At 33.8% G+C, this 17,308-nt stretch overlaps 1 protein-coding gene across 1 annotated transcript; it reads left to right on the top strand.

Annotated features, from left to right (window-relative positions):
• Window positions 1–6,121: 6,121 nt before the first annotated feature.
• Window positions 6,122–15,556, top strand: LOC124374581 (putative uncharacterized protein DDB_G0293878; the record flags this gene model as incomplete). Its single annotated transcript, XM_046832775.1, has 2 exons — window positions 6,122–6,328; window positions 13,843–15,556. A coding segment is annotated over exon 2 (1,653 nt), but the record flags the coding sequence as incomplete, so codon positions are not given.
• Window positions 15,557–17,308: the final 1,752 nt, after the last annotated feature.

The following is a 17,308-nucleotide window of genomic DNA, read 5'->3' as shown; positions in this document are numbered from 1 at the left end:
GGTATTTGATAGTTGTGACCTCGCCACAGGTCACCCTACCACGCCCTGTTAATGCTGCCGCCTCGGTCCGGGACTGCTTATTTGGCATAGTGCCTTATTCGCAGCTGTCCACCATATCTGATGGACGTATCGCTATCCGCCACCTGCGACCCGCCCAGTAGGTGAGGCTCCCCCTGGGTTAAGGTTTCTCTATACAATGAAATTCAAATGTACGATCAATTGAATCGCTTGCTTCTGCAATTTAAACACTCATCAACTGGTTGTTTGCACAGTATAGTATGTTTGCACAAGCACCCCACAATACCACTCCACAGGCAAGGTGGGGGTAAATCAAGCCATAATACGCTGTTATACGGACCTGAGTTGGGCAATACAATATAAGCACCTAAAGACCTCAAAACAAATCCGTGAGGATAATTTAACGCAAACATAATCAATAAAGTCATTCCTTGTTTACCCTCGGTCTAGATGTATTTCAAAGAATTTAGTTCGGTAGACTCCTACAATTGAATCTGCTAACATGACGGCAGGGCCACATTTTGAGTATGCATGCCGCAGAGCAAAGTTCATAACATTAGATTTTGATGTGATGTTTTGAGATTTTGGTTGTTGAAATGTCGAACACAATTAATTGTTGATTTCAACAAAAGTCTAATATCCCAAAAGATAATTTGAATTACCACTATAACAGAGTCGTGTTGTTAGCATAGTACACAACTTTTCCATGCATGTCCCAATGTCATTGACGTATATGAGACACAGCATTTGACTGCAAACTGATCCCTTGAACGCTTGATAACAAATAGTATCATTTTTGTATAGGAGGAAACTATGGACATACAACTTTACAGTATTCGTTTCGAGTAGTGATACAGTACATTGTTTAATGTGGGATGAAAGTAAATTGGGCCAGAGGAGGAAATGAAACTGCTTCAGGTCTGTTGAAATGGGCTGATAGTGTCATTGGTAACTCTGACATAGAAAAGATAACCATATGGACAAACAATTGTTACGGGCAGAACAAAAACAAATCTATACTACTTAATTTATAAACAAATACTCCAATAATTACAAACTGTTAGGCCTTTCGTGTTCAAGGATCACCTCATCAAAACCACATTGTATCTGGTAAGAACCGCATTGTAAAGGTGGTAAAATGTAACCTAGCTATAGTTATGACATGTTTTTGAATCTTGAAATCTTAACCCCACAGATTAAAAACATTAATCTGAAATTCTTATTTAAAGGTCACACCCACATTGAAGCAAACACTGCACGTACTCATATTGCAAAAAAGAAAAATGTTCAAAGCATGATAATATTAACACCTTGGGACTGGCAACAACTTGTTCGCCAAACTTCAACAAAACATACTGTACACAACATAGACCTTTCCTATTTCATACAACTTGAAGTTTTGTTTACGGGCAAAGAAACACCCTTTTTGTCAAGAAACCCGATACTGGCAACAAGCCAGTTATAATATCTATGCGCACATTCAAATTCGCCAAGAGGGAATTGGAAAGTTGTTTTTAAAGTGTCTTTCGAGGATAACTTCAAAGAAATTAATTTTATAAGATACAAAAGACAAAAACTTTGATGGCCTACAGCTTTGCCATCCATCTCTAACCACCCAATACCAATTTATAGGACAAAGTATGATGAATTAATATCTCTGCTACCTTATTTACCTACTGTATGTCATTCTGTTTTTAAAGAATTACGTACATAAACTAATTCTGCTGATTATCCAAAAATGTATGATGCTGATCCAGATTTTGATAAAATTTATTTATATCAATAAAATAAATATTTGTCTTTTTAACTTATATAAAAAATCCTATTTTATATTCTGTTGGATATATTTATTTCATTGCAAATATTTCATCATTACTATTAAAACATTTTAAGCATTATGTCACAAGATGTAAAATAAAAGATGCACTAAGTCCAACTCATTAAACCATCTTTTTAAATTTATGTATTTGAATTAGCTTTTTAAGAGTACTATTAGGTAATGCCAAATAAAAGATATAACTATAATATACTACAGTTTAAATGTTGAATTTGTTGTTGTAATTGTGTTGCATAAAAACGATACAAAAAGGTTAAAAACTGCTCTACTTTAAAAGTCACAGTTTGTGACTTAGTGCCCTTTACCTCTGGCATACAGAACTAATTGTATTTAAAGCACACTTGAGCCTTGGAGTACTATTACTTCAAAGTGTAGACATGTTTGATAGCATTTAAAAATTCTGGAATGGACCACCACCAATAATCATAATTTCTCGTCAATACACACATAATCTACAAGATGATCGCCAATGCACTTACTTCTAAAACCAGTTTTTAAAGATTTCTCTGTTTATGAAATCATTTTGAACCATATTCGCATATTCATCGCTATTGTCCGTTGTTACTAACGTTTTCCTTCATAAAAGCTGGAAATAGTAACAGCGAGTAGTGACGCCACTAGTCTAAATAAAGATAGCTGGCAATGATTAATTATGAGTATCTATAAGTCAAATGTTGTATTGGATAGTATCGATCTTTAAAACCGATAATCATCATCCGATTGTGTTGGTGACCACTTATTATACTTTAGTCTTCTAATGAATGTCTTGTGACTAAACAATACGCTTACCTACCAATAAGAATAGAATATTATATAATGTCATAAATATAGACCATTTTACTAATATCTAGTAAATTCTGGTTAGTACAAATCATTCAGAGCCATCTGCAATAAATTACCCTGAACTTTACTCTTAGGAAATGTTAAACCACATGCAGTTTTACATCCTTATTTTCAGTTTTATAATTGTGGGCAGTACCTCATTTCATATAATTAATACACATCCAAACTTTTAAGTTTTTTTAAAGATATTTTTATGATTTATTTAAAAACGTACTATTGAAAAAGAAGCAATGCAAGGTCATCGATTAAATATAAAAAGTGTGCACTTAACTATAAACCTAAAAAAAGCTTAGACGCGCTATAACCCTTTGATGCATATGTAACATAATCTCCCTTTGATATTGTAGCGCATTCTATCCACAATATTGGAAACTCAGATGTGTAACTGAGCTGGAATATCATGCAATTAGTCTAAAACCAAACCACCAGTGTTGATCTCAAACAAGAAAATATGCAAACTTAGCCGATTCCCATTGAGTACATGGTCCAACGGAGTGGAGATTATAGTGAAATATTAATGTGTTTTACGAGTACTTAGAAAGTTATTAAAAGTTTTGCTGAGACTTATCTTTACACAAAAGAATTCAGCCAAACCAAAAACCTATTCTAGTAATATATAGAAAGCCAAACCAAAAACCATAGAGATATAGAAATATTTTTGGGAATCACAATATTTTCTTCGATCTCTTAACTGTACGAGCTTGAGAGACATTTGACATCATATTCGAAGACATGAAACAATTATACACTGCAATGGTTAAAACAGTTTTGAAAACATGCGCTCAAATTTGCATTTCAATAATAACTCCCAACCAGAAGCACCAACCGACCCAAATCGTGATTGGCTCTATAAACTGAGGCCAGTTATCGATCATCTCAATTCGAAATTCTTATTTATACCAATAAGAGCACGATCAACTGATGAGCAAACTTGTGTTACAAATATAAAACATTACTCGATATTGTATAACCCAATCAACCCCGTAAATGGAGCTACAAATTCTACTTTATTTGTGATGACAAGGGGTTTGCTTACACATTTGAAACCTACACAGAACAATCAGAAGCTCCTCTGAGTGGCGAACCTGATCTTGGTACTACTGGAAACATTGTAGTAAGGGTAGCAAAAAAGGTCCCAAGAAATATAAATTACACCATATATTTTGATAACTACTACTTTAGTTAGTCCTGTTTTTTCTTACTTCACAAAGAAGGAATATTCATGTTGGGTCCGTTTCACAGGGACAGACCTACGGATTGCCCTTTCGAAGAAAAATCAGTAATTGTAAAATATCGAATGAAAATTGTGATGAGTGGATAACAGTTGTCGGTTACACTCCTTATGTGTATGTGTAGGCACAACAACCAGGTTGACGCTTGGTTCTACTTATTGCGGAGCTCTCACTTGAAAAGATGAAAGAGATATGACTGTATGATAGGATAAGAAATTTAGTGAAATTCCTTGCCCAAAGGTAGTATCTACAACAAGCACATGGGTGGAGTTGACCAAATGGACTTCCATTATAGCAGATACCACATTAGAATGAAAAGTAAAAAATGACATTTTCGTTTTCGACCGTAGTTATCTTCCGGTTTCTCTATTCCTCTAAGAAAGAAGAAAACCAATTAAGTCAACATGGATTTAGAACTGGTTGTCACTATGCTGTTTAGGTAAGAGGAAATTACCAATAGAGGAAGGCTGTAATCCCAGAACGATGAGCAAGAGAATGAAAGAATCCGCAGCTCCAAGACCTCTTGTACCCGTACTGAAGGACAAAACTGACCATTGGCAAATCTGGGACGAGAACAGGAACCGTTGCAAAATGTATAATTGCAAAGGAATAACTAATATAAAGTGTAGTAAGTGTAACATAAACCTTTGCTTCCATTAAAAATAAATGTTTTAAATCATACCACGCTTAAAGATACGTTGGTTATGTGCTTATAATTTTCAAGTAAAGTTTCTCATATAAAACTTGAGTTAGAAATCCTGTGTATTGATACCATTAATTAGTTTTCCTTATGATGAAACTACTTTGAATGCTTTTTTAAGCTATGTATGATGTATCTCATATGTAACAACATAAAGAACTAGTTTTGGAGTAACGCGTTATATAATTCAGGTATAACATAGCAGAAACCCCTTTGTTTTAACCGTTAGTTTTGAAAAATATTTTAAACTAATTTTTACTTTATCTAACAAATGTAAAATAAAATGTTTACAATAATTAAAAAAATAATTTATGGATCAACGAGTTAATTAAATCTGTAAAGTAAGTAATTCTCACAAGTAGATGATCTAAAAAAGGCCTCTTATAAGCAAGAGGTTTAACAATTTTCTTTAGGGAAAACCTTAAGGTCATTTTATTAAAACCCTTAAGAGGTAGTTGGGCAACAGGTTTGATTCTCAATATTTATGCGTATTTCAATTTTTACTGCAAATTAAGTACAAGTGGAATAATTCTACATATTTAAAAACTTTTACAATACTAATCCATGCGTTGCCTAAACGCAACTTATGTACTTCAATTCTAGAATATTTTAAATGAAAGGATGAAAGTGTAACTACGAGTTTTGTTGCTAAAAAATAAAAATACTTGTATCTCTTAAATGCAATAATATCAATGCAATAAATGCAATATTTTACTGTCAATAGACAAAAATTTTCAATACATTAAGTGATACTATTATGTATAAAATAATAATAAAATATAACAAATAATGTATTTTTAAAATAAAATCAATAATATTAGTTCGTTAAATACAAAAAGATGTATAATGTAGGGTATGTACGTTTTTTACTGCAACTTTATTAGATAATAAGGTAGTTTTGAGAATTTGTAATATAAAATTTTGACATTATTTGACGTCAACTATTTGACATAATTCGTAATTTTTGACGTAATGGATTTTGCTCAAAATGACTAACAATTGCTCTGGACATGTTCTGACCCTCTAAAATCTAAAGTTTTAATATACTATAATTTGATTAGTACTATCCTGAGGGATTCATTCAATGTCAGAATTACATGGTAAATTTAGTATAATTAGGTAAATGTGAATAGATCATTATCGTAAGTTTAAGACAAACATTACAAACCCTTCCATATTTGGATAATTCTCCTTTTTTTTAGGAACGACCATTCTTCCCGTGTTTGAATGATTATTGCTTTCCCTCTACACAACGGTCAAAAAGTTAAAATACATTTCCCCTGAAAATAAAATAGAGATATTTTACTATCAACACAATTTATTTATTATCTTTTTTGTCTTATACATTTTGAATGATTTTACAGCAGATGTATTAGTATTTAATGCGCCAACAAGGTATTTTTATTGTATCATAGTCAAAGCCAACTTGTCTGTCATGAATAAAAAAAAAAAACACCAAATTTACTTTTTCTTTCCTCTTTGGACTTTATCAAAACGAAGCATCCGAGAACTGAACTAGGCACTAGGCAGACAGTGTAGGGAAGCATTTCGTTGTGGAGTATCTTTATTACTATTTGATTGTTTTGATCAGTTACATATATTTGTTTGGAAGTAGTGTGTTTGGAAAACAAATATATTTTTGAAGTATTGGCGGAAAAGGATTGTAAAGAAGCAAGATTAGAGGATTTCTGAATCTAGGTAAACTTTTCATTATAGCCGAATACAACTTGAGCGAGGGAAAATCTTTATTAACGTTTTGTAATAACTAGAAACGATTGTAGTATTGTCACAAATAAACTGTTCCTTATATTAGCTGTTTTCCTTATATTCTTTGAAACAAAGTACTGCTTAAATTAATTCAACAAATAAATAATACCTTACGTAGATCTAATTTCAAAATTTAATTTATTAAAAGCTGATATAAAAATCCTAGCCTAAAAGATATATTAGGCTATTCTTCATTAAATGTGGATTGGGACTTGTAAACATTTTCCTTATTAGTAAATATAAAAGAATAAACTTCTTGAAGTAAATTATTAAGTAATTAATCATTAGACAATCTGTTAGAGCACATAATTCAGCTTTAATTTATAGTTGAATGAGTCAGGCATGACATTACTTTTGACCATGTCTAGAATATTTATAACAAATCAAGCTTAATTCTGTGCAAGCACTGTCCCAACTGGTGTTTTGTATCTTACCAGTATACCCTAAATCTGAGAAAATGTAGAGCAGCAGTAAGCTATAGGTACAAGCTGATACCCTGGCCAACTAACTGTGGCTCAGCGTCAATTATGACGGGTTCTCAACCATTCTACAGCATTTGGTAAATCTTAAGATCAGCGACTACTGCTCCAATCGCCGTAATTTTTTGCATACTAACACAGGTTAACGTAATTTCACTGAAAAATAATAGTCCCAATTATCGCTAACATATAAAAACCAGTTTTTCAGCAGTACAATGTTGGCAATACAAAACACATTACAAGATTTTTGACTATCAAACTAAAAACAATGGCCGATCATGGTCGTTTTGATGAGTTGACAGTATTCACGTGACAAACAGGAAAGTTTTCCGATTGGCCGGGCAGATCATGTGACCTATAGGACTGCTTCGATTGACCGCCAGACGTAAACAAACAAACCCACATGGACAAGGAATAATTAGTGAAGTTATTGACATGGCGTGCGATGGTTATTGTCACACGCTAAAAAGACCCTAGCTTGCCTATTCAAAACTCAGATGACGCGATGCTTGCCCGCTGCGCAGCGCTTTGCGCTTCTTGCTTTTTTAGAAAAAAATTAACTCGAGCTTGCGAAGTCCAAGTCCAGATGACGCCATGACTGCTTACACACACAAAACTCAGACAGAACTAACGCAGGTTTCATTACAGGCAAAAGATAAACGGCGCGCGTTTATCACTGATAAGATAAGACGAGTTTATACTAGAAGTAGTACCTGGTCTACTGCCCTACAAACTAATAACACCAAAAAAACAAATAAATGCACTGTCAGTCAGGTTTTTTTTCAATTTTATTTTTTTCAAATTTTTTGGGGACAATCGGGACTAAGTTATCTTTTTCGGTGAAATTACGTTAACCTGTGTTAGTATGCAAAAAATTACGGCGATCGGAGTGGTAGTCGCTGATCTTAAGATTTACCCAGCATTTCAAGGTGTGAATCCTTTGGGGCTAGGATTCTCATTAAAAAATGGTATGAAATTTTACAAGAACATATTTTTGTTGGTAAAGCAGCATAAATGAATGTGTGCAATGATATGAAAATAAAGGGTGGTAATTATTGTGTTTCACTGCTGTAAAATTGCAAACGGCTGTAGTGTGGCCACCACCACAATCATCGTCGATATTCGTGATTATCTATTCTACTGAAACAAAAATGTCAAACCGAATTACGCCATAGATATTTCGAATCACAGTATAGTTCAGCTGTTTTTATGTGTATAAAAGTTATATTATAAAAGTTAGATTATAATTTAATGATGAATTCTATGCTGTGTATTTATAAAATATAACGAACAAAACCGTGTAACATTTAGTTACTTTTTATTATTTTGAAGGATAATTGTGTCAACAATAACACACATATACTTACTTGCCATTGTACTTGTGACCATAACTCATATACTATACAAATGATTAACTTTGTTTAAATTAATTGGGATAGGACAATTCTAATTTGTAAACTACAGGATGGCCACCTAACCGTGAATAAGCCGGAAATTTTAACGCACCAGGAATAAGCAGGGAGTCTTCTGTAGAACTGTTAAAATCTCAAAAACAATATTATTTTGTCTCTACTTGAACATATGAAATCAAGAAGTAATGTGACAGCTCTTTGCACTAGAACCAGATTAATCTCGAAACATCTTATTTGACGCGGCTAGTTTCTGAAACTACTGTGAATAAAGATCAAAATAAGCGAGCCTTATCTAACGCCGGTTTATTCAATGTTGCCTCTACTTGTCTGGAGGAGTTGTGACAAGCCCCATACATGTAAGAATTCATTGGAAAATTAAAGTCAGTCGACCAATCGTCTCCGCCCTCTCCCATTATACGAACAGTAAGCGTAAAGCGGCGGAACGACGAGCGAAAGTGGCCATAATACAAACATTGTGTTTTTAGTTTTGTTTTATTCAGTCACCAAAATAGGGATTTCGAACAAAATGGTCCAACTCTTTCTTGAGTGAAAATAGCATTTTTAAAAGACGTGTGTTCTGATAGATTGTACATGCCTAATATGCACAGTGTTCATCCTATAAACAGACGAGTTCGCTTTAGTTATCATCTGATTGGCTGTTTAATAAGAGATGCAACCTGGTTTCCTCAGTACACCATAATGTCAATTGGACTTTTACCTGATAAGGCACATTTTGGAGAAGAAGATAATGTATTTGCAACAAGTAAAAGCCGAGAAGGGAGTTGTGTGATTCACAGAAATTACAGAATGGAATGCAGCAGCAGAAAAATGTAATGTCTGGAGTTTGTGACAGATCAGCAAACTCCAGGTAGTTAGTACCGCATGTGGTAGTTTGTACCGCCCTGCACATCTGCCATGGCCAGTGTCGAGTGCTCCCTATATACAAATACAATACAAACATTAAACTGGTAACTCTTTAAGTCGCTGCTCCAACACTCACAACCCATTGCTTACCGGTAGTATTATGGCCGAGTCCTCAGTATGGTCTATAAATGAATGATTGTTTCTTTTACACCTGTTCTGATTGGTCATCAGATTACATTGGTTAAAACAAGAAGATGATATGTTTTGATATCACGATTACGTCCAAACCTTAACTGATCTAGTTGTGTTTATACTGGCAAAAAATTGTACAAGTTGTGTGTGACAGTAAAAATTGCTAGTTTAAACGGGAGCAAGCACTGCCAAAATCAGTATTGGTCAGTTGTTTGTAAGAACTGGAGAGCAGTGTCAGCCATTAAAATTTCAATTATAAACATTGCCAACACATCACTGCTGTGTATGAACAGACTTAGTACTGAATCCGGCAACGAATGATACGACTGAAGTAAGTACTTGTGATAGTTCTCATGAGTAAAATTATTTATCTTGTTCACATTATGCAACAGTAGTTGTGCAAATTCTCTCACAATTTTACTTGCCAGTGTAAATGCAGCTTAACAGTGTCGCCAGTCTGTAGACAACTACAATTAATTAACCATGTGAAAAACATGCATTTTCTATATTTAGACTACAAACTTTCAAGGATTGGCCGTGTGATTTATTTATCAACATGGCGAATGCAAGACGAATTGGAAATTGAAGTCGTCACATCCAAGGAGTTCAAAAATTCAATAGGATAGTTGGTGGCTTCATCTTTGTTTGTTACACAGTCAATAGATTTGAATGAATGAAGTGTACCATTGATTCCATTCTGAATTATGAAGTTTAATTCATCCATATCTTTATTCTTAGCTGCCTAAATTGCTCGCTCACTCAGTCATTCGTAATTTTGTGGTTAGCAATTACATTAGAGAGTACGTTATTAATGATTTTGTCTTTCAATAAGACAAAATAACAGAAATTTGGAGGAAATTAAATTAATACGCTTGATTCTTTTATTCTTGACAGGAACTTTACCATTCATCTTCAGCAATTGCTCAGAGAAGTCTTTAGCAGATGTATCATTTAGCAATGCAACTCTCATGTTTTTGTTGTATGCTTAAGATTCTTCACATAGCGCCATAAATTCGATTATTTGAGGCAAGCGTTGTATTTCATCGGCCGCAGTTCATCTTGGAATTACTGAAAGTATTTGGCGGAAATTGCGATCATATTCTCATTCCCATTCTAATTCTCGATTAAATGCGTCATTCATTCTTCAATCTGGGATTGAATTCCTAACTTGACTAATAAACTACCGCACATGACGTAACACATATCTTCGACAAGAGCAAAGCTCGATTATGTATCTCCTCATTCATCTCAAGACCTGAATTTCTTGAAATGACACGAATTTGATGAAAATTGTGTTTTGACATATTATTCTTGTATTTGTGCCACAGGTTACATGGATTTGATGGGAAGCAAGTGGAAATGATGATAGCAAATAATGTATGTATCTGACTTGGAGATACAGAGATAATTGCTTCACAGATTGTTGTTTCCAAATGGGTATTGTTTTCTAGCAAATTGAGTTCTTGACATGCAGCACGAAATGTTGGGAATATTGTACCATTAACAGTTCGAAGTGACACAAATGACGTTGGGGCTTCTTGGTAAATACGACCATATCCGGATAACCAGAAACCACATCACCTTGCTTTCGGCTTTGAAAATTCTTGGATGAAGCATTCCAAGTGTAATGACGTAGTATCTCCAAATAAAGCAACGTTTGTGCAAATAGATCGCTTAAGTTAGATTATAAAGAAACTTGTTAATGTTCTCGGCACGTCAACATTAGGAGGTCTGTCAGCATGTTGAATAACATTCGAAGCGGTTAAATATACTCGTTGACCATTCTCCAGATTCTCTGCCAAATGCACAACAGTACAATGTTGTTCGTGAATTGGGAATTACAATATATGTCAAACAGCTTTTTTTGCAGTTCACATACTGACCAACTTGATAGCGCATAATTTCATCATTAGTATTGGAGGTTTGAAACCATCATATTGTTACCTTTTGTAACATATTTGTAGAGATGTATTTGATAGACTTTACTGAATTGCAATATTCAACGTTGCAATGTGTCGAGAGTTTTCCAAATTAGTGGCGAATATGGAACAATCCAACTGCTGTCAACCAAGAAATCGGTTCTTTTCACTTTTGTTGTGATAGTTCGGCTGTTATCACCGGGTGATCATTGCCGGTAAAATGAATATCAATCGATGCCGTTGACGGTCTCCGCAGTAAATTTCCTTAAATTTGTGATCGGGAATGTCGGCACATATAATATATAAATAAGTATTTATTTTCCAACATTTACATTCATGTTTACAAATAAATGAAAAACTTAGGAAGTCACTGACCAAAAACAAGTAGCTGGTCAGTGTAACAGATACATAATATACAAATAAACAGTTTGTAGCTTGCTCTCACATAAAAAAACTAAAAGGTCAACAGACTGCTTTCCGCGACGTCTGCACAAGACTACAAAAAAACCACAACCAAAATAAATACATATAGCCGACGTTTATATAATACAGAGTGACTAATAACTAATTAGACACTAATTATTAGACAATGCAAAGAGTAACAAAAAATGTTTTGAAAAAAATACAAATATACAATCTTATGTACTAAAATCATAAAAAAAGTTTACAAAAAATGTATAAACAAATATATTGAAATAATGGAAAATTAAATTAATTTATAACATAAAATTACATACAAATATCAGGAAAATCACATACGTACACTTAAATGCACACGATAGAACATCCACACTCCAAAACATATATTCACACGTACACACTACTATGATTATGATAGTTTTACACAATACGACTCTCTGTTTTAAAAGCAAAACACTGCAAGAACTGGAAATCACAACGTTTGTTGAAGTGAATTCATGTATTCAATTCTTTTCTGAAATGAACTTGAAAACAAATCAAACCAAATCAAATTTTGTACATTTCTGCATTCGGCAGAATACACGTTCGGATGGGCCAGCTGTATTTGTAGATAATGTCCTTTTAGAGGAAACATACTCTACAAAGTTTCTGGGAATGTTCCTTGACAGAGGGCTGACCTGGGACGACCACATCGACCACATATGTGCTAGAGTTTCCGCAGGTATATATGCCTTGCGCAACCTAAACCTAGCAAAGTTATGTTCCCCCAAAGTTTTAAAAATGGCCTACTATGGCCTTATCCATCCACACTTTGCGTATGGAGTAAGACTTTGGGGAGGCTGTGCCAAAAATAGATTGGAACGAGTATTCAGACTTCAAAAAAAGGCTGTCAGAATCATACAAAAATTGAGTTTCAGAGAGTCGTGTAGGGAATCTTTTAGGGAGCTTGGATTTATGACTTTGCCCTGCCTCTACATTTTTGAGGTGGTTACGTACTGCAGATCAAGGTGTACTCTGATTCGTGGCAGGGACGTTCACCAATATGAAACAAGAGGCAGGGACAACTATCGAACTCAGCATCACAGACTGGCGTTGTCGCAACATCTACCTCAAGAAGTTGGTGTCAAACTGATCAATAGGCTCCCTGAAAGTATAAAGAATTCCAACAATCAAAATCAATTTAAAACTCGTCTAAGACGCCTACTGGTGTCTAGAGCGTTTTACTCTGTCGATGAATTCATGATGAGCCGCTGGGATTTATGAGAGCATAGGATCTGAGGTCAGTGAGAATGTGTTTGAGAGAATGTATGAAGATGTAAGTTTGACTGTGTGTGTGAATGTATAAGGGGTTGCTTATAACTATAATTATAAGGGGTTTCTTGACGATTGCGATGCAATGTTGAATTGTAAAAAAAAATGCAATAAAAGATGATTTGATTTGATTTTGATTTGACAATCAGGTTAAAAATTATGTAATAATGATGTAAACAATGTAATAGTAATAAACAATATTATCAATTTCGTCTGGTCGAATTTTTTCGACTAACAACAAGAATAGTGCGTGCGGTAGACCTCGGTTTTGCCACTCTTTGGAATACATCCAGCATTGAGTTTGCCCAAAGACATGTTGTTTAACAAAGAAGTTTTATCAGGGGCCGTATTTTTTGCCTGAATACTTTCGTAGTGACTTCGTGTTGATCTCTAGAACAAATTTATCTATAGGCTTGAAATTGTACATGAAGCTTCATTTCTATATGAGGAACTTGAGTTTGATTATGGTGCATGTCACACCATGGTAGTTGGCTAAGCTTTATGTTAGTCATTTTACACTAGTCTAATGAGTAATTACAGAATCGATAAATTTATAAACAAAGTGAGTACAACATTTTAACATGTGACATAGCAACACATGTGACCTAACAAAAATGAGTTACAGGTTTCAAAATTTTGCATGCAACCATGGTGATACCTGTTACACAACACATGCTGTGACATACTCGTACCATGTTCACACACACACACACACACACACACGCACACACACACACACACACACACACACACACACACACACACACATTCAATTGTAGAATAATATTGTATTTTAACAATTTGATGTGCAATAGAACTAATTATCATTAATTTATGTATGTTTTTAGGTAAAATGTAGCAGACTCTTATACAGACTAAAATTATAAAATTGAAAATTGTCATAATAAAATGGACATTTCCAGTTCATCTGTTGATCATGAGGCGGTAGAAAAAGTTGATAGTAATGATAAACAACAGTCTCCAGAGCAAAATAATGATATTGAAAATAATCCAAAAAACATAGAATTATCTCTTGAAAAACCTAAAATTGATTTTGTGTCTACAGTTCAAGATGAAGATGTTGTTCTTGGAGTTGATGAACCTGGAAAAGATTTTGATGGAAATATTGATGAAGATGAACTTTTAAAAGATACAGATTTAGACGAATGTCGAAAAGATGATACTAATGCTCAAAACATAAAACGTTCAGAAACATCAAATCAATTGAATGTGGATAATACAGAAGAAAATAATATAGTTTCTAACAAAAACATCAGTTCTCAGGAATTTGATCTGTCATCTGAATCCTCTAAAAATAACCAAATGAAACTAGTCTCCAATGAGAAAGAAAGTACTGACTTGAAAACCATTAGCTCTGAGAATGCCCAAGATATATCTGATTCCAATAATAAATTACTTGAAGTTAACAAGAAAAGTGAGGAAAATTTAGCTATAAATAGTGTCCAGGTGAATGATACTGCAGAACATATAAGGTCTAGCGGGGCTGCTGAAGATGAAATTAATAATTCAGATTGTAGCAAGTCCTGTGATGGTAACTCAGTTCTAAAGAATAATGAAAACAAATCAACTACAGAATGTAGTACTGAAGATTTAGGTCTTAACATTGATGATTCTATGGAAGCAACAAGAATGACTGAAAATAATCAAAATAATTGTTCAAATAGAACTGATTCGCCAATAAATAACAGGATATCAGATGATAAAGAAAATGACAACTGTAGAAATAAAGATATGTCAGTTAATAAAGATTCTGTCACTAATGATAGAAATGAAAACAATGAAGATAATGGAACTAAGTTTTTGCATGTTGATCAGGATAGTTCTCGTCCTGATGATACTTTTGATATGATGGAAACTGGAGGTGAAGATCCATTTGCTCAAACAGTGGATGAAGCAATGGAAACTAATGAAAGTGATGAAAAGAATGAATATATCAACAAAACAGAGAAGTGTCATACAGACAGTGAAGTAATGGATGTAGAGGACATTTCATCGACTCCTACAATTGAAGATACAACATTAACAGAAAGTGATGTTCATAACTCAAAGTCATCTGATATAATTGAAAGTACACAAAGTATTAAGCAAAATGAAATTTCCTCAGAAACTAATGATACAGTGGCAACAAATAAAGTTGTTTCTCAAATAGCTCAGAGAGATGGAGTTACAAATGACAGTGAAGAACGCGTAGAGACTGAAGGTACTTCTAATAAAAAAGAAAATACCCAGATAAACAAGACTCAGGATGGTGAAGTTTGCATAGTGCCTGATAAAGTTTCCAAAGAAAATAACACTTCTAGTGAAGTGAAAGATATGTCTAAAACAGCCAATGTCACACCATCAAAATTTGCAAGTAATAAATCAAGTAAATCAAAACACAAATCAAAAAAAGTGTCTTCAGATGAATCAAGTGATAGTGAATTGGAAATAGGAGACACAAAATCTGTTTCAAGACCAAAACGAAGTGCAGCCAAAAAAGCTGAGTCTCAAATAAAGGTAAGCATAACAGGAATTGTGCATCTTTATAGAATTTATAGTATAGTACTTTACTTGAATTCAAAATTATTACCCACTTTGCTATTTTTAAGTAAACTTGTATTCAAAATTAGTCTTTTGTAATTATTCTAATGGTAGCACTTTGAAAATGTATGTATAACTTTACTAAACATAACCCCCAGAGCCCAAAACAACCCCTGTTTAAAAGTTTATATATACATGTGAATATTCAACTTAAGAGAGGCCCCAAATCTGTGTAAATAACAATTTATTTATTAACAACAAACACTTACATTGTACTGAATTACAACAAATGTGGTAAATGTTGTTTATCCATATCTATACACTTGTCAACACTTTTCACCATGTTCCTGACCATTATTTTTTGCTGTACTCTGTCTATCTTATTAATTTTATTGGTAATGGTTGTCTTCAATTCCTGTAGGGTACAGGGAATGCTCCTGTAAACAATTTATTTTAAGTAACCCTACAAAAAGAATTTAAGTCTAGACAGATCAGGGGATCGTGGTGGCTACAATCTTGTTGAAATTATTCTTCCAAATCCTGTAGTATCTCCATACTAGAGCGAGCTATATGGCAAGTGGCATCATCTTGTTGCAGCCAGCAGTAATGCTCATCCTCTTACAATAAGCCTATTAACATAACCTCCAAAATGGAACTATGTTTCATCTGTATAGAACACAAACTAAAATGTCAATGTTGCCTCTAATGAATGTATTGAAACATTGGCAATAGTGAACCTTTTTTTACATTATTTATCCATCAGTTTATTGGAAACCAGCATTCGGTATGGATAACATTTCAGTATTCTTACAGCAGTGTGGGCTAAACCCAATAAAGTGATCTTTTCCTGGCTTAGTCATTGCAAAGATTTATTTGGAGATCTCGTAACTGGTGTTCTTACAACAACTGATGCTTCCTGAACAATCTTCGGAGTTAATACTGACCGCTACCTGTCACGGCACTTGTATAACACTGAATCTGTTTCATGAAATTTTTAACTAAATTCTGTATTACACTTTTAACTGGTGCTTTATTTTCAAATTTGTCCATGAATTGTTGCCAACACACAGCAGGAGATTTCGTTCGTCACTGAATAAATTTCTATCAAGAATACACATTCTTCAAAAGTTAAGTACATTTTAACAAACAATATACTAATATGTAACCTAACCTCACGTTGTTCAAACGTCAATGTTTGACCTTCACTGGTTCAAGTGCAATACGCAGGGAATGAACAGCCATCAGCCATCCTCTCTCTAGCTCCAGTTATACCAACATTAGAAACAGTATTTAACCTGTTTCACACAAATTATTTGCATTTCCCAAAAAAGAATTAATTTTTGTACAATCTAATGAATAATGGAGTCTCTTTTATCAACATAAGCCACATTTTATATATATATATATATATATATATATATATATATTATATATATAAAGTGGCTTATGTAAACAATAACTGTTCCAAAATAGCCCAAACAAGTTCGAACTTGATACAAAAGATGATTTTTAAACATCTCAGCTGAGTTCATTGGCCAGGTTGGTTTGCCATTTTGTTTCAATAAAGCACCCATTCAAACTTTAGCAAAATTCTGAACTTTGTTACCCTGCAGGAAAAACGTGTTCTGGAGTGCTTATTACACTCTTGGCACAAAACCTACGTAATTCTTCCAAATGAGCTGGAACTTCCAAAGATTGTCCCTCCATTTTTTTTTACCTCAGTCAAATGAAGCTAACGTCTCGGCTGCTCAAGATCTTATACAGTGCCTGAAA

Source organism: Homalodisca vitripennis, unplaced genomic scaffold, assembly GCF_021130785.1.
Source record: "Homalodisca vitripennis isolate AUS2020 unplaced genomic scaffold, UT_GWSS_2.1 ScUCBcl_9175;HRSCAF=17588, whole genome shotgun sequence".
Taxonomy (NCBI): domain Eukaryota; kingdom Metazoa; phylum Arthropoda; class Insecta; order Hemiptera; family Cicadellidae; genus Homalodisca; species Homalodisca vitripennis.
Note: the sequence above shows the minus strand (reverse complement) of the source record. Positions and strands in the feature narration are given on the sequence as shown.